The sequence below is a fragment of the Telmatherina bonti genome (genome assembly GCF_933228915.1).
Source record: "Telmatherina bonti genome assembly, chromosome: 20".
Classification (NCBI taxonomy): Eukaryota; Metazoa; Chordata; class Actinopteri; order Atheriniformes; family Telmatherinidae; genus Telmatherina; species Telmatherina bonti.
The window spans coordinates 3,983,089-3,999,452 of record NC_136618.1 but is presented as its reverse complement, the minus strand read 5'-3'; the positions used below and the strand labels follow the sequence as shown (position 1 = coordinate 3,999,452).

The window sequence follows — 16,364 nt, the reverse complement described above, 5'->3', positions numbered from 1 at the left end:
CAATAATTTAATATTTAGGCTAAAAATCAGTGTATCCGGATAAACTGACAAACATTCTGCATTGTTTGTGTTAATCATGGTGGCCAACCAGTACCTCTGTTCTTCTCACTCATATAGGGGGGGTGCTTTTAATGGCAGCGGTGGTTTTGTTTTGTGTGACCTGTTTATTGGGAAGCATCTTCCACCGAAGAGACTGACAACAGTGAGAGGAACAGAGGTAGTGGTGGGCCACCATCATTAATGTATAAACATAAATAGCTGTTTTATGTACCACTTGATTCATTGAAGATAACAAACATTTAATTATTGAGTTGAACTGGATCAGCTGATCAGTGAAGTGCTTTAGAGAAACTATAACTGGAGACCAAAACAGGAAATTATCAACTTTATTTTGCATAGTTTAAGATCCACAGGAATATTTCTATCTTCATGGAGAAGTTTGTAGAAATATTTCCACATAAACCGGAACAAAGTCAATCAGCTTTCAGCAGTTGTCTAGGTTTGTAATGAGTTATGATCTCAATCAGGATGAAGCTATTAATGAGTAAGAAGATCAATCCAGCCAACCAGATCAAGAAGAAGCAGTTGTAGCCTTCAAACTCCAGGAAGTAGGCAGGAGCCAACCAGATCCCCTGTTTATAGAGAAAAAGTAAAAAGGTTTTCACTTCTGCATGAGGCAAAACATTAAAACTGTTAAGGAGAGTCTCAGAGAATTCAGGACCAAATCCTTTTATTCAACCTCCTTTTAATCAGCCAGATGCTTGAGATCAAAGTTTTATCTTCATATATAATCTCTTATAAGTAGGGCCTGGCCAACTTGGCAGCAGTAACACAAAGGCCAGGAGGAGAGGAGTTGAGGGGGTGTTACACAGGACCATATATTATGCGATATATAACAATATTAAAAGACACATTAAAACAATGTTAATAGTAAAAACATTCATCAGGTCAGAGAACATCATGCAACAAAGCACCTGCGCCACATCTCTCAACACCCATGATAAATTTTTAACTAAGGGAGGCCAGAGCCTCAAGCTGAACTGTTCTTTTAATTCTGTTACAAAAGAACATGAACGACCCCTTCACAAACACTGAGCTCTGGTTTCTGACGCAGACACAGACCTGGGATCTCAAATTTTGTTTGAGGTAAAACCAAAGGTATGGAGGGATTAGTCCAAACATAACTTGAGATAAAAAGGTGCCTGTTTAGAAGACTGTGAGTAGACAGATACCACCAACTAACCTTAATATACAGTGTTAAATAGTGACTTGGTACTTTTGGTTTTGCCTGCATTAAGCACAAACCACAATGCAGGAGGTGGGCTTCAATTTCAAACATTTCAAAGCCTTCAGCAAAGTTTCCTCAGTGCAATAAATGGTGGAGTCATCTGCATACAAATGAAAATTAGTCTTTTGTGGTACAGGCAGAGGAGCACAAACTTTTTTTCTTCTTGAGGCCACAATAACAAAATTACATCATTTTGACCTTGTCAAAAATTATTAAAGCCCCTCTTAAAGGTGACATATTTAGAATTAATTTATTTTACAGACATTTATCACTTTAATATTTACATAACTCATTACAATTAGAATAATTATGTATAAATGTATTGAAGTTGTTCACAGGTCCAGTTAATACCCAACACGAGTAAAAAGTAAAAATGTCAAGCCAGGTTGGAGTAAGTGTGAAGCGGCACATCATGCAGAATCTAAGAAAGCTCATAAAGCATGGGTACAAGCTGGTAAACCCACAACTGAGTCTGTCCTGAAGTATAAAAGACTCACCAATGCAAAATATAAATGGGCCATTTGCTATATCACTAAATGTAAAGAAAATATGAGCCGACTCGTTAGCAGAAAACGTTTCTACCAATATTTTGACCTTTTGGAATAAGGACTGAGCTTTATGGTTAATACCCTGCTGCCCAGTGTCATTGATGGAGTGTCCGGAGCTGAAGATATAGCTGAACTCTTATCTATTTAACTATGTACAAATTGAGTCCTCTGAAGTGGGTAGGATAGATGATCAAGATGCAGTCATCATAACTCCATGTGAAGTCCAGGAAGCAAGTCCAGCGGCTGTGATAATATCTTGGCAGAACACCTGAATATGCCAATCCCAAAGCGCTGACACTGTGCTTCACCGGGTTCATGATTCATGGACTTCTGCGGGATACTGTCTGTCATTCCAGTGCCTGTCATCAAGGATCTAGCTGGTAAAGTTGGGTGCCTGGATAATTACAGGCTGATAGCTTTAAGCAGTGTTGTATCAAGCTGCGTTTTTATTACACGGAGATTTGCACATAAAATAAATATTGCAATAAAAAACACTAATAGAAACACCTACAATTAAAAAAAGTCTCCAATATAACTAAAATATTTTTACTCTCTCATATTTCAGAATAGAAATATTGAAATGTGAAATGTAACAGCGTCATGGAAACAACAGAAAAATTCAGTGTCATGTTTTCCCTGATCTGCTGGTACTCGTCAGTGGAAACTCTGTCCACCTGTGGCTTCCTAACTGCCTCTGCTGTTTTCATCAGTTTCATTCAGTTCTCCTGGTTTTCATGTCTCACAACCTACTTAAACTCCCTTCAATCTCTTCCCCTCTGCCATATTATCAGCAGATTCATGTCTAGTTGTGTTCCAGCATTCTTCGGATTGTCTCCAGTTGCCGACCTACTGCTTTACGTCCCAGGATTACCCACCACAGACACCTCTAGTTTCTTGGATTTTCTGGTCACAGACCCTTGCTTTGTCTTTGGATCCCTCAGCCTTGTCTTCTGGATGAGTATTTTGCCATTCTCTTTTCCTCCTGCCTCCATCCTGACCCTGTCTCTGGAGTCTGGACTCTTAACAGCTGCTCATTCACCTGAATTAATCCTCTGCTCATTCTCATCACACATTCCTTATTCACCAATAAACTGGTTATTTGTTTACAGCTCCTTGTGTGTGGCTGAATTTCCGGATCCTCACAGTAATTCATTACACAGAGTTTTAGAAAAGAACATGAGGGAGAAAAGATGTGAAAAGCCATAGCAAATTTTCTGGAAGAAGTAGAAAACCCTAAAATAATGCTACTTGGCTACCTCGCATAAGCCACAATAAGAACTGAGGCTAATGCGCAAAACACTGTTCAATGAAAACACCTGCATATCACAATTGTTGTTTGTCAAAAATGGAATGGAAATGCAGCTACTAGAGTCTATAAGAACTGATGGGCCATCTGTGCCACCGCATAGCACAACATTCAGTTTGGATTCAAATCCAAGATGGGAGCTGATCTTTGCATTTTCAGCTAAAAGGAGACTAGACACAGATGTACCTCAGACAGAACTCCTGTGTGATGTCTGGGTTAATTGACACCTCCACCTCTGTTTGATAATGTCAATAACTGTAAGCTTTTTGTGAAACTAAAACCAAGAAATGTGCCTGAAAGCATAAGAATCCTGGTATATCGGTACTCCGATCAGAAGATACAGGTTAACTCAACTCAACTTTATTTATAAAGCCCTTTAAATCAACCAAAGTTGGGACAAAGTGCTGTACATCAGCCAAAACTACCAGAGAGTAAAACAAGAGATTCATAAATAACAAACAATAGATCATACAAGGAATAAAAAATAAAACAAAATGAATAAATAGTAATTAAAACCAGTTAACCAAAATTAAACCCAAAATATAACACACTGACCAGAATCAGACTCACACTGGATGAAAAGCCAAGGAATAAAAATGGGTCTTAAGATCCGTTTTAAAAATGGACAGTGAGGAAGCTTGTCTAATGTGGAGGGGGGGCTCATTCCACAGTTTAGAACCGGCTACAGAAAAGCTCTGTCCCTTATCTTCCGTTTGGACCTCTGTATGTCCAGGAGCAGCAGGTCGTTCTGAGGCACTGAGCAGGAGTGTGGGGGTGGAGAAGCTCAGAGAGGTGAGGAGGGGCCAGAACATTTAAAGATTTTAAAAAAATAAAAGAATCTTAAAAATAATTCTATATTGCACAGGCAGCCAGTGGAGGGAGGCCAGGATGGGTGTTATATGTTCCCTCTTACGTACTCCAGTTAGGAGGCGTGCAGCTGCGTTTTGCACCAACTGGAGACGTGCGAGGGAGGACTGGCTCACCCCGACATAAAGACCATTACAGTAATCAAGTTGAGATGTAACGAAGACATGGATTACTGTTTCTAAGTGCTGCTGTGCAAGAAAAGGTTTGGCTTTAGCCAGATGTCTGATGTGGAAAAAGCTCGAGTTTACTACAGAACTGATTTGCCGGTCCCATTTATAACCACTGTCCATCTAAAAACCCAAGATTAATACTGTTGACTTTAACAAGCTGCCAAAGGATCCAAATTAACAGGCAGGGATTCACTTCTATTTTTCCCTTATCAATTTATAAAAAGTTAAGAGCCAGCCAGGCTTTGATGTCTTTCAGACATGCTATAAAAGATGCAATGGAGAAGACATTTTTCTTTTTAAGTGGCATATATATCTGACTACAATCAGCATAAAAGTGAAATAAGATGCCATGCCTTCTCAGGATTGATCCCAGTGGCAGCAAATTCATAGAGAAAAGCAAAGGCTCTGAAATTGCCCCCTGTGGAATCCCATAAGGAAGTGAGGCAGAGCTGGATTCAACATTTTCAAAACTCACACTCATCCTTCTGTCAGACCAATAAGGCTTAAACCACTCCAAAGCAGTACCACAGATACCCACATTGGTCTGACAGAAGCATGAGCGTGAGTTTTGGAAATGGTGAATCTAGCTCTGCTGGAAATCATCTTAGTAGGCAGAAATGTAAACATGTTGATATAAAGTATCACTTCATCAGATTAACTGTGACTGGTGGGAAAGTACTTTTGGAGTATTGTCCAACTGATCAGATGGTAGCAGATTTGCAAACTAAATTTAAAACCAAATTTAAGCTGTCTCCTGTGAGTCTTTGGAAGATATCTGTGCTTTAAACAAAAGTCTTAACTGAACATGGAACCGTTGTGTAGTTTCAACCTGCTAAAGGATGGTACCATGGACTGATGGGGATGCTATCTATAGACATGTCTACATAAACCTGTCTCTAAGCAGTTATAAACTAGCATCTAACAAACTATAGTCCTGTCTAACCAGCAACAGACCTGTCTCTAACCATCTATAAACCTGACTAAACAACTATAGACCTGTCTCTAACCATGTATAAACTTCAATTCAATTCAATTCAACTTTATTTATATAGTGTCAAATCACGGCAATGCCATCTCAAGACGCTTTACAGACAGAGGGGAAAACATAATGAAGGCCAATTCATAACAGCCTATATAAGGAAACCAACAGATTGAGTTGAGTCCAACTCAATCTCCCATCCTGAGCAAGCACACTGGCGACAGTGGGAAGGAAAAAACTCCCTTTTAACAGGAAGGAAACCTCCGGCAGAACCCGGCTCAGGACAGGCAGCCATCTGCCTCTGCTGTGTGGGGGGAAGAGGACAGAAAGACAACAGACAACAGGAACTGCTACTCCAGGCCAGGGAGACCTGCTGAGACAGGAGACATACATGTTAATGATGCTACACTGTTATGGGGGGGGGGGGGGATAAAAGAGAGAGATAAAGAGAAAAAGAAAGAAGCTCAGTGTATCAGGAAATGTCCCTCAGCAGTCTAAACCTATAGCAGCATAACTAAGGGATGCTAACCATCCCTAGCTATAGGACTTATCAAAAAGATAAGTCTTCAGCCTAGTCTTAAAGGTGGGGAGGGTGTCTGCTTCCCTAACACTAACTGGGAGCTTATTCCATAAGAGAGGTGCCTGATAACCAAAGGCTCTGCCTCCTGCTCGGCTCTTTGAGACTCTAGGAACCACAAGTAAGCCTGCAGTCTGCGAACGAAGTACTCTGCTTGGTATATAAGGAACAATGAGGTCTTTGATATATAGTGGTGCCTGGTTGTGGAGGGCTTTATATGTAAGGAGAAGGATTTTAAATTCTATTCTAGATTCAACAGGCAGCCAATGAAGAGAGGCTAAAACTGGAGAAATATGATCTCTCCTGCTGGTTCTGGTCAGGACTCTGGCTGCAGAATTCTGGATCAGCTGAAGGCTTTTCAGGGCATATTTAGGACAGCCCAGTAATAGAGAGTTACAGTAATCTAGTCTCGAAGTAACAAAAGCGTGAACCAGTTTTTCTGCATCAGTCTGAGACAGAATGTCCCTAACTTTGGCTATATTACGTAAATGAAAGAAGGCTGTTTTAGTAACCTGCTTAATATGTGGGCCAAAGGACAGGTCAGGGTCAAATATTACTCCAAGGTTTCTCACTGTAGCACTGGAAGCTAAAGTAATGCCATCCAGGTTCATTACAAAACCGGAAAATTTAGCTCTGAGTTTTTCAGATCCAACGAGAATTACTTCAGTCTTATCTGAGTTTAAGAGGAGAAAATTTCTAGACATCCAAGTCTTTATGTCTATGAGACAATTTTGTAGCCTATTGGGCTGATTTGTTTCATCTGGTTTAAAGGATAAGTATAGTTGAGTATCATCTGCATAACAATGGAAGTTTATTCCATGCTGTCTAATAATTTTGCCTAAAGGAAGCATATATAGCGTGAAGAGTATTGGTCCAAGTACAGAACCTTGAGGAACTCCATGACTTACTGTAGTTTGGGAGGAGGACTTGTCATTTACATGAACGAACTGAAGTCTATCAGATAAATATGATTTAAACCAGCTTAACGCTGTACCTGTAATTCCAACCACCTGTTCTAGTCTCTGTAACAGAATGTTATGATCGACTGTATCAAATGCAGCACTAAGATCAAGCAAGATAAGTACGGACACAAGTCCTTTGTCTGAGGCCATAAGAAGGTCATTAGTAACTTTCATCAATGCCGTCTCAGTGCTATGATGAGCTCTAAATCCTGACTGAAACTCCTCGCATAAATTATTTCTGCTCAGGTGGGCATGTAGCTGAGTGGAAACTATTTTCTCCAGAATTTTGGACATAAACGGGAGATTAGATATAGGTCTATAATTTGCTATCACCTCTGGATCCAGAGATTGCTTTTTAAGTAAAGGCTTGATTACAGCAGTTTTAAATGATTGTGGTACATATCCTGTCACTAAAGACATATTGATAAGATTTAGTAGTGATGTATTAATTAAAGGGAAAATGTCCTTAAAGAGGCTCGTTGGGAGAGGGTCTAAGATACAGGTGGATGGTTTAGATGAAGCTATTATTTTAGTTAATTCAGAGGGTTGGACAGGACAGAAACTATTTAGACACAAGTCAGATCCTGGTTCTAAGGATGCTTCGGAGACCACAACAGGCTCAACATTATAGGTAGAAGGAAGAATATTGTGGATTTGATCTCTAATAGTATCAATTTTATTCCTGAAAAAATACATGAAATCATCACAGCTAAGTGAGAAAGGAATACATGGCTCCACAGCGCTCCGGCTCCTAGTAAGCCTAGCTACAGTGCTGAAAAGAAACCGAGGGTTGTTTTTGTTTTCCTCTATCAATGATGAATAATAAGCTGTTCTTGCCGTACGTAAGGCTTTTTTGTTTACAATTAAACTTTCTTTCCAGGTTAAGCGAGACTCCTCTAGTCCTGATGAACGCCATCTGTTTTCCAAACGCCTTGACGCCTGTTTTAGAGCTCGAAGCTGGGAATTAAACCAGGGAGCCTTCATAATCTTACCTAATTTCTTCTTCTTTAGGGGAGCAACATTATCCAAGGTTGTACGCATTGAAGCTGTTATAGTATCAGCATGCTGATCAATCTGAGCAGGAGTAAAGCTTAAAGGGGGACTCTCAGTCATGCTAACACATGGTAGAGGGGAAAAAATTGATTCAATTGATTGTTTAAATTTTGTAATATTATTGTCTGATAAACATCTACTATAGTATAATTTATTTTTGGTCAGTGAGTAATCAAATAAAGTGAATTCAAAGGTTAATAATAATAAGTGATCAGACAAGACACGGTTTTGAGGAAATAATTTGAGCTTATCAGTCTCAATACCATATGTTAGAACCAGATCAAGAGTGTGACCATGAGAGTGAGTGGCTCCATTGACATTTTGTGAAAACCCAATTGAGTTTAGAATAGAGCTAAAGGAAATGTTTAAACTATCATTTTCATGGTCACCATGAATATTAAAATCACCTAGTACAATGACCTTATCAGTAGTCAGCACTAACTCAGACAAGAGATCAGAGAATTGGGTCAGAAACTCGGAGTAAGGTCCAGGTGGGCGATACACTAATGCTAAAAGGAGCGGTTTCTCTCAATTCCATTTTGGATGAGATAAATTTAATGTCAGGAATTCAAAGGATTTATAGTGAGTTTTGTGCTTAGGATTAATTAGTAATTCTGACTGAAAAGTAGCTGCAACACCTCCTCCTCTGCCTGTAGTTCTAGGAATGTGAAAGTTTAAATAGTTAGCTGGCGTAGCTTCATTAATACTAACATAATCCTCTTGCTGTAACCAGGTTTCCGTAAGACAGAATAAATCAATGTGGTGATCACCTATCAAGTCATTGACTAATAAAGACTTATTTGGGAGGGAACTGACATTCAGTAGGCCACACTTTATTGTCTTATTTTCAGATTTTATTAGATCCATTGTTTTTATTTTTATGAGGTTTTCACGATTAACCCCAGAAGTGTTTTTGTGTTGTTTAATTCTTACTGCTGGGAAGTTGTATAAGGTCGGAATGGGGTTTTGGGTGGGCGGCGGCAGGCGGGAAGCTGCAGAAAAGTGTGTAGGACTACAATTCTGCCTCCTGGTCCCAACCCTGAGTTGTCAATTTAGCTGACTAATAAAAGAGTCCATATTGCTAGATAAGAGAGCGGCTCCATCCAACGTGGGATGGATGCCATCTCTCCTAATAAGACCAGGCTTTCCCCAAAAAGCGCTCCAATTATCTATAAAACCCACGTTGTTATCGGGACACCACCTAGACAACCAGCGGTTGAAGGATGACATGCGGCTAAACATGTCATCGCTGATTAAATTTGGCAAGGGACCAGAGAAAACTGCTCTTGGCAAAGTTACACACCGAAGCAACATTAATTTTAGTGACCTCCGATTGGCGTAACCGGGTGTCGTTACCGCCGACGTGAATTACAATCTTACGGTATTTACGTTTAGCCTTAGCCAGCAGTTTCAAATACGATTCGACGTGGCCCGCTCTGGCCCCAGGAATGCATCTGACTATGGTCCCCGGTGTCTCTAGAGCCACGTTTCTGACTATGGAACTACCTATTATCAGGGTTTCTGCCTCAGCGGGTGTGTCGCCGAGCGGGGAAAATCTGTTAGAAACGTGAACAGGTCGGTGGTGGCCAGTGGGTTTTGGTTTGGGGCTACGCTTCCGCCTGGCCGTCGTCCAGCCCGCCTCGGCTCCCGGCTGCGCGGGAACTGCTGAGGGACGGCTAGGGATGGCTGCCCTGGCTGGTAGCTCCGCAATGGCTAATGGGGGCTTGCTGAGTAACTGCTTCCCTAACTGAGTGCGGAACTGGGCTTCTAACTCGCAGAGCCTCGCCTCCAAAGCTGCCAAGCTGCTACACTTAATACACCTACCGTTATCACTAAAGGAGGCGGAGGAGTAGCTAAACATCAGACACACCAAGCAAGAAAAGGCAGGGGACCGGGGTGTGGGAAGAGAGCTAGCAGCCATGCTAAAACCGAGTGCTTGAGCTGTTTAAGTCAGTAAACAGAAAGCCTAAGATCCCAAAAATAAATGCAATATATAGAACAGTGGTTTGGGAAGATATTGTGCGCTGAAGTGAGTGGTTGGTTAACAATAGATAGAAGTTAGAAGTTAAAGGAGCCAACGACTCGTAGCAATCCGCAGTGATACACGCTAGGGAAACAGGAAATGACACAATACGTTACCGCAACGTCAGCGCGTCCCTGTCTCGCGTAAACATGTCTCTAACCAGCTATAAACTAGCATCTAACAGACTATAGATCCATCTGTAACCAGCTATAGACCTGTCTGTAATAACCTATAGACCTGTCTCTAAACAGCAATAGACCTGTCTCTAAACAGCAATAGACCTGTCTCTAAACAGCTATAGACATATCTGTAACAGACTATAGACCTGTCTCTAACCAGCTAGCATCTAACAGACTATAGATCGGTCTGTAACCAGCTATAGACATATATGTAACCAGTTACAGACCTGTCTCTAACAAGCTATAAACTAGCATCGAACAGACTATAGATCTGTCTGTAACTAGCTATAGGCATATCTCTAACCAAGTTTAGACCCATCTCTGCCAGCTTTAGATATGTGTATATAGACCTGTCTCTAACCAGTTACAAACTAGCATTTACCCGACTATAGATCTGTCCCCAACCAGTTATAGACCTGTCACTAACCATCTATAGACATGTCCATTACAAGCTATAGACCTGTCTCTAACCAGCAACAAACCTGCCTCTAACCACCTACAGACCAGTCTCTAACCAACTACAGACCAGTCTCTAACCACCTACAGACCTGTCTCTAACCACCTACAGACCAGTCTCTAACCAACTACAGACCTGTCTCTAACCACCTACAGACCTGTCTCTAACCACCTACAGACCTGTCTCTAACCAGCTATAGACCTGTCTCTAACCAGCAACAAACCTGCCTCTAACCAGCTATAGACCTGTCTCTAACCATCTACAGACCTGTCTCTAACCACCTACAGACCTGTCTCTAACCACCTACAGACCTGTCTCTAACCAGCTATAGACCTGTCTCTAACCATCTACAGACCTGTCTCTAACCACCTACAGACCTGTCTCTAACCACCTACAGACCTGTCTCTAACCACCTACAGACCTGTCTCTAACCATCTACAGACCCGTCTCTAACCATCTACAGACCTGTCTCTAACCATCTACAGACCCGTCTCTAACCATCTACAGACCCGTCTCTAACCATCTACAGACCCGTCTCTAACCAGCTACAGACCCGTCTCTAACCAGCTACAGACCCGTCTCTAACCAGCTACAGACCCGTCTCTAACCAGCTACAGACCCGTCTCTAACCAGCTACAGACCCGTCTCTAACCATCTACAGACCCGTCTCTAACCATCTACAGACCCGTCTCTAACCATCTACAGACCTGTCTCTAACCATCTACAGACCTGTCTCTAACCAGCTATAGACCTGTCTAACCATCTACAGACCTGTCTCTAACCATCTACAGACCTGTCTCTAACCATCTACAGACCTGTCTCTAACCATCTACAGACCTGTCTCTAACCATCTACAGACCCGTCTCTAACCATCTACAGACCTGTCTCTAACCAGCTATAGACCTGTCTAACCATCTACAGACCTGTCTCTAACCATCTACAGACCTGTCTCTAACCAGCTATAGACCTGTCTAACCATCTACAGACCTGTCTCTAACCATCTACAGACCTGTCTCTAACCATCTACAGACCTGTCTCTAACCAGCTATAGACCTGTCTCTAACCAGCTATAGACCTGTCTCTAACCATCTACAGACCTGTCTCTAACCATCTACAGACCTGTCTCTAACCAGCTACAGACCTGTCTCTAACCATCTACAGACCCGTCTCTAACCATCTACAGACCTGTCTCTAACCAGCTATAGACCTGTCTCTAACCATCTACAGACCTGTCTCTAACCATCTACAGACCTGTCTCTAACCAGCTACAGACCTGTCTCTAACAAGCTACAGACCTGTCTCTAACCAGCTACAGACCTGTCTCTAACAAGCTACAGACCTGTCTCTAACCAGCTACAGACCTGTCTCTAACCAGCTACAGACCCGTCTCTAACCATCTACAGACCTGTCTCTAACAAGCTACAGACCTGTCTCTAACCACCTACAGACCTGTCTCTAACAAGCTACAGACCTGTCTCTAACCAACTATAGACCTGTCTCTAACCAGGTATGGAACGGTCTCTAACATTCTATACCTATCTTGATGATGAAACCAATCAGTTTCTTAGATTACAAAGATGTCTTACAGACATCAAGACCTGGATGACTGAATTTTCTCCTTTTAAACTCAGACAAGACAGAGGTCGTTATCTTCAGGCCTGAAAAACTTAGAACAAAATTATCCAGTTATGTAATTAATCTGCATGGCATTAATTTGGCCTCCAGTACCACTGTGAGAAATCTTGGAGTCATTATTGACCAGGACTTGTCTTTTAGCTCACATGTAAAACAGGTTTCTAGAACAGCCTTCTTCCAGCTGCGTAATATTTCAAAAATTAGGAGCATCTTGTCTCAGAAAGATGCAGAAAAATGAGTCCATGCCTTTATTACTTCCAGACTGGATTACTGTAATTCCTTATTTATGGGTTGTCCCAAATATGCCCTGAAAAGTCTCCATCTGATCCAAAATGCTGCAGCGAGGGTTCTGATGAGGACTAGCAGGAGAGATCATGTTTCACCAGTTTTAGCCTCTCTACACTGGCTCCCTGTTAAATCCAGGATAAAGTTTAAAATTCTTCTCCTCACATATAAAGCTCTTCATGACCAAGCTCCATTGGACATAAAAGATCTTATAGTTCCATATATTCCAAATAGAGCACTTGGCTCTCAGACTGCAGGTTTACTGGTGGTTCCCAGAGTCTCAAAGAGTCCTATGGGAGGAAGGGCCTTTAGCTATCAGGCTCCTCTCTTATGGAACCAGCTCCCACCGTGGGTTCGGGAGGGAGACTCCCTCCACACCTTTAAGATGGAGCTGAAAACCTTCCTTTTCCATGATTCTTATAGTTAGGATATGAGCATCTCCTGAGTTGGAGTCTGCATGTACGGGACCCAACTGTCCAGGTTCTGCTCATTGCTCTTATAGTTATGGGTAGTCTAGACATCCATTACTTATGTAGCAAAGGGGATGTTACCTGATGCACTGAGAAGTACCTCGCTCTATTTCTCTAATATATTAATGTATAAATATATGCCAATATTGCCGTCTCGAACTTATTTCTCCTTTTTTCCGCAGGTCTTCCTGAATAAGTGCAGTTGTACATGTTGTTCTGTCTTTCCTGTCCTCTCCACCCCAACCAGTCGAGGCAGATGGCTGCCCTCCCTGAGCCGGGTTCTGCCGGAGGTTTTCTTCCTGTTAAAGGGGAGTTTTTTCCTTCCCACTGTCGCCTCGTGCAGCTCAGGATGGAGGATTGGATCCAAGTCATGACTTGATTCAATCAGTTGGTTTCTATTATAGGATATGTATGAATTGGCTTGAAATGATGTGTATGTTGATTTGTGTATGTAAAGTTCCCTGTGACAACATTGTTGGGAAGTGGCGCTATACCAATAAAGTTGAATTGAATTAAAATCACATGTATGTTTTACAGATAATTTTAGCAGGAGTTCTTAGCCTTTAATGTGTTAAGTTATGCATTCAACACATTATTAACTTAAAGAAGTTATTAACTAGAGGCAGACCAATATATCAGCTGGCCGACAAAATCGGCCCTTTATAGACTTTTCAAAATAATCATCAGCTGTAATTTTGCTGATCAAATGCCAATTTCTTCTAAATTTCTCATTGAACAGTAAATGCTGATCAGTATTTGGTTGCAGATTTTGTCCACTAGATGGAGCTCTGACTCCATTCAATCCTCAGCACTCGCCCAGTCTTCTTAGTAACGTACAGGAGTTCCAGTCAGGCAACATTACAGGGCTGAGCGGAGCTACATGCTACATATGACAAACTGTCTTTGCCATGACAAGTTAGTGCTCTTCGTTTGCATTGTTAACTGAGCTGAAGTTCCTCCCTGTCTGTGGTATATAGGGCATTGATACCTAATGTGATCTGTGTCTGTGTGATGCAGTCAGTGAGTTGTTCAGGCTATAATTGATATTTTAGTTGGAAGTGTCGACCCCCCCGCCCCCCAAATATTATTTTATTCATTATGTATCTATACTTTCTCATCCACCTAGACCAGTTCAGGGTCACAGGAAGCTGGATCCTATCCCATTTTATTCAGCAATCATTGGGTTGGGCAGGTTACACCCTGGACAGGTCGCATCACACGGCCATTTATTCATTAATTATATTGTTTGTTTTTTTTTATTAAATCAATTCAAAATATTTTTTCTGCCAAATATAATCGACATCAGCCTCAAAAAAGTCCATCTCAGTTGGACCACATTATTAACACCACCACATTGTTGATTCCTATCAATCTTATAGCTTTGAATTAATGTTGTTTTATTGTTTATTACCGTCTACTGATGTAGATGTTTATTGTTGAGTTAATTAAAATAAATTAATTTACTGTTGGGCAGTTTAAGCATCTCTTATATATTTACATCACTAGTTTTTCCTGTGACGTAATGTGTTCCAGCAGGGCCGAGATGATCCTTCCCCCTCAAAGGACGACTCAGTTTATCACAGATTTTACCACATATCATTATTATGGCGACACTTGGTTTCCTCTGAGCAGGAAGGGTTTGAAATATGGAACCAGAGCAAATAATGTACAGTAGTAGTAGTAGTAGTAGAAAGTATAATATCTACCATGGGGCCCCATGCCTGCCTTGGCCTGGGGCCCCAAATCTCCTAAATCCGCCACTGCCTCCATGGCTCCTTCACAACTATTCAATTATGGCATCTATACTGCTCATCTTATCTACATTAGCAGCAAACCTTTTTAGGAGTTCTCCATGATATGGGAGGAAAAACCAAAATGAGAAGAGTAAGCCCCCAGAACTTGGCAGGTATGCTTATAATTTATTAATGATAACTTTATTGTTTGTCAGGCAACAACAGGTAATTCCTTTCATTGATGAATTACTGACATTAGTTCTGTTGTCGCTGGAACCTGACCTATCAGAGGAGAAGACACAACCACAGTTTCCACCTCTGGCGTCTCAAAACCTCAGCGGTCGAGCAAGCAGGTCGATGCAGCTTAGTACAGAATGTACACAAAACAGAAATGCTTGCTCGTAATGTGTTTTCCCTTGCAGGTACTAGTGTGCCCGCTTGTATCATGCACACACGCCGTGTTTACCGTGCACACTCACTTTTCAAGCACGCCGTTGTTGGAGCGATATAAACGCCATACTGGTTCTAGAGCCCAATATCTGGTTATAAAATAAACTTTAAAAAAAACAGAAAATCTACCTTATTGGCACCTTTCTGAATTTTTTAAAAAGAACTACCCACTAAACTGGCTCACACACTGTTCTTATATTTAGGTGTAATCCTCCATATCAAAGATCTCAGAGAATAACTAGAACCCTCTGTACAAAAAGAATTGAAACCACTAAGATGAATATTCTGCTTAGATTTCTTCACTTATTCCAAACTCTCCCAATTTCCATTCCCGCTCATTTATATGCAGAACAGGTTAAAACAACTTACAGATTCACATTGCAGGGGCAGAGACTTCGAGGCTGGAGCCTCCTTGCCTCAAAATCTGCTTAATCAATCCAGAATATGGAGCCAAATGGAAGAATGAAGGTAGTTTAAAAGGTGACCCCTACAGGCGATATTAAACGGTTGGAATCAATGGACAATCTGACATATAGATTGATAGAATGACTGTTTATGATCTGGAAAGAGTTGGTAAAAACACATAAACTGAATAAAGAAGCCAAAAGATGAGCTGGTTGGAAAACTACCAAAACTTTAAACCCAACAGTACTGATCCGTGATTCAAGATTTAGATCACAAAAGTTCTTTTCAACTTAGAAAGAATAATCAACTGGAATGTTTATTATCCTGCATCTCCTCTTCCCCACCTACAAAATACTTTTAAATTGGAAAAAGGACATTTCTATAGGTATCTAAACACAAGGCATAATTATAACATGGATATTAAACTAAACAGGGAACAGTATTAGCCACTGGTTCTTTCTAAATCAAACTATTTAAAGCTGACAGGAGGAGTAATATCACAATTATCCAGGAGCATTAGTTACATTAGTCGTTCAACAAAATGTATTAAAAATAGTTGGGAAAAGTTACAACGCACGAAAAGAGAAAACATGTATGTATAAAGAACAAAAAAAAAAAAATCACATTTTAGGAAAGAATCCTGTTGGAAAATGTGTCACAATACCTCATAACACTGTCATACGAAAGGGCAAAAGTGTGGTAGTTATGATCCTGCACATCAATGTTATTATTATTGTTTTAAAGACTAGTTTTCACTGATTTATTCCACCAGATTTTAAAACTATTTTTTTGTCTTAAAACTCCAGCAATGCCAACAACAGACAAATATGTCCTGAATATAACTAGCAGCAGAGGAAAAACTGCTTTCACAAAGAGATAGACACACAACCAACACAACCAACCATCCAAGACTGGAGCCAGATAATGGTGGACATTAACAAATGAATTTAAAGATGGACCTCTTTGTTAAAGTGGAA

At 40.9% G+C, this 16,364-nt stretch overlaps 1 protein-coding gene across 1 annotated transcript in view; it reads right to left on the bottom strand.

Annotated features, from left to right (window-relative positions):
- Positions 1–369: 369 nt before the first annotated feature.
- Positions 370–16,364, bottom strand: part of pigm (phosphatidylinositol glycan anchor biosynthesis, class M) — a gene marked incomplete at its 5' end in the record, with an annotated part of 68,977 nt that continues 52,982 nt past the window's right edge. Inside the window, one exon of the mRNA XM_079259573.1 lies at positions 370–632. Coding sequence (XP_079115699.1) covers positions 474–632 — 159 coding nt within the window. The 3' untranslated portion in view covers positions 370–473. The remainder of the gene's footprint in view (positions 633–16,364) is intronic.